The sequence below is a fragment of the Echinococcus granulosus genome (genome assembly GCF_000524195.1).
Source record: "Echinococcus granulosus chromosome Unknown EG_S00030, whole genome shotgun sequence".
NCBI lineage: Eukaryota > Metazoa > Platyhelminthes > Cestoda > Cyclophyllidea > Taeniidae > Echinococcus > Echinococcus granulosus.
The window spans coordinates 4,950-6,450 of NW_020170410.1; the positions used below are offsets into that span (position 1 = coordinate 4,950).

Here is a 1,501-nt window from a genome sequence, read left to right on the forward strand (position 1 = left end):
GCATTTCTCTCCTTATTGTCAGGATGATCATCATTCTTCTAATAAATGGATTACTCCCGAATGTTGTGTAGCCGTCTGGGTCTATCCTGGAGACGAAGAAAGTCATTGCGCTGGGACAAAAATGTAATGCTGACGCACAGAAGGACTGGTAGGGGAGGCTGCTAGCACGGCCTGGAGACCATACCACCCATCAGAAGTACAGAGGCCGAGACTTGCTTACTTGCAAGACCAAAGAGTTAAGCAAATAATCCAAATATCACAGTAATAAGGAAACACGTTAAAGATAATAATATCTGTAGTAATGACGGAGCTCTACACACCTGTCGCAATGTAAGCTTCTGGGTGACATGCTAGTAAGCCCACATTCCATGCACGACTCTTACTGTCGACGCAGTTTAACAATGTCGCCACGAACACACGACTGCTCTTCAGCACAGCCCACACTGTCCAAGTGAGTGGTATTATTTACTGTGTCATTGACCATCTGGATAATTTCTACACTCTTATGTATTCATATGCAAAAACACAAATATGCCAACAAATTGACACCACTATAGTAATCAGCTTGGGGAAATCCACTTATTCGCTCACATCTAATCACTCGATTTTTGTTTCCAAGCAGAGCACTTCGACGTAAATGCATAGCATTGCCACACTTGTCGACAAATCCACAGTCTTAGTCGGTATGATCCTGTAACCTGAAACAGATACCAAATATTGTCTGCACTCAAATATTGTGGGTAATGCTCTGGACTTAAGCATTACTATTCTTACACTTTACTGCAGTTGTATTGTCTCTCAAGTCTGCCTTACAGACAAGAGGAGACACAATACTAGGTGAGAATAAGTGTTGGCGACATCAGAATGGATGGGATGGGAGGTGTCTGGCATGCCCTGGAGGTTATGCCACCCACCGCAAACACTATCGTAGAGCTTTCAGCGCCCGCGTGACCAAAGCGAGGAATTGAGCAAGCAATTGCAGTATTGAACTTAGCTTGTATTCGTGTAGTAATATTTGCCTACTTTGCTGCACCCATACTAATTATTTACATTTGATGACATGTTCAGCAATGGGCCAAAGTGGCAAACCGTCAGGCCATCAACACCTCAGCCTGTGCAAGTTTATAGAAGTGGATTTAGATTTTGACATGCACCTTTGCTTAAACAACCCAACAATAGTAAAGTTGTCCGAATTGCAGAGGGAATGCAGCACCATCCAGCGCGTAGAACTCCATGTTAAGTGAGTTGAGTGAGCAGCCTGGACTAAGAATTTCGCCAGCTAATTCATACTAATGTAATCAACAAGAAGCTTGGCGCCAGTACTGTCATTTGTAATAAAAGCTGAAGCTCATGCTTCCTACAGGGTTATTATCGAAGACAGCATTACTCGATGTTACATTATAGATTTGAGAAAAAGCAGTAATATGCATATGGGATTTGGCATTACTGTCTGACTTGAGAATTATTAACAGCATTCCGCACCGACTCGATTTGCCTATGA

General features: G+C 42.8%; 1 protein-coding gene across 1 annotated transcript; it reads right to left on the reverse strand. All coding sequences in view use genetic code 11, as the record gives it.

Annotated features, from left to right (window-relative positions):
* Window positions 1-50: 50 nt before the first annotated feature.
* On the reverse strand, window positions 51-484 carry EGR_04622 (hypothetical protein; the record flags this gene model as incomplete). Its single annotated transcript, XM_024493871.1, has 2 exons — window positions 51-129; window positions 384-484. The coding sequence occupies 2 exons, from the start codon at window positions 482-484 to the stop codon at window positions 51-53; spliced, it is 180 nt and encodes a 59-aa protein (XP_024351624.1).
* Between the last annotated feature and the right edge of the window lie 1,017 nt (window positions 485-1,501).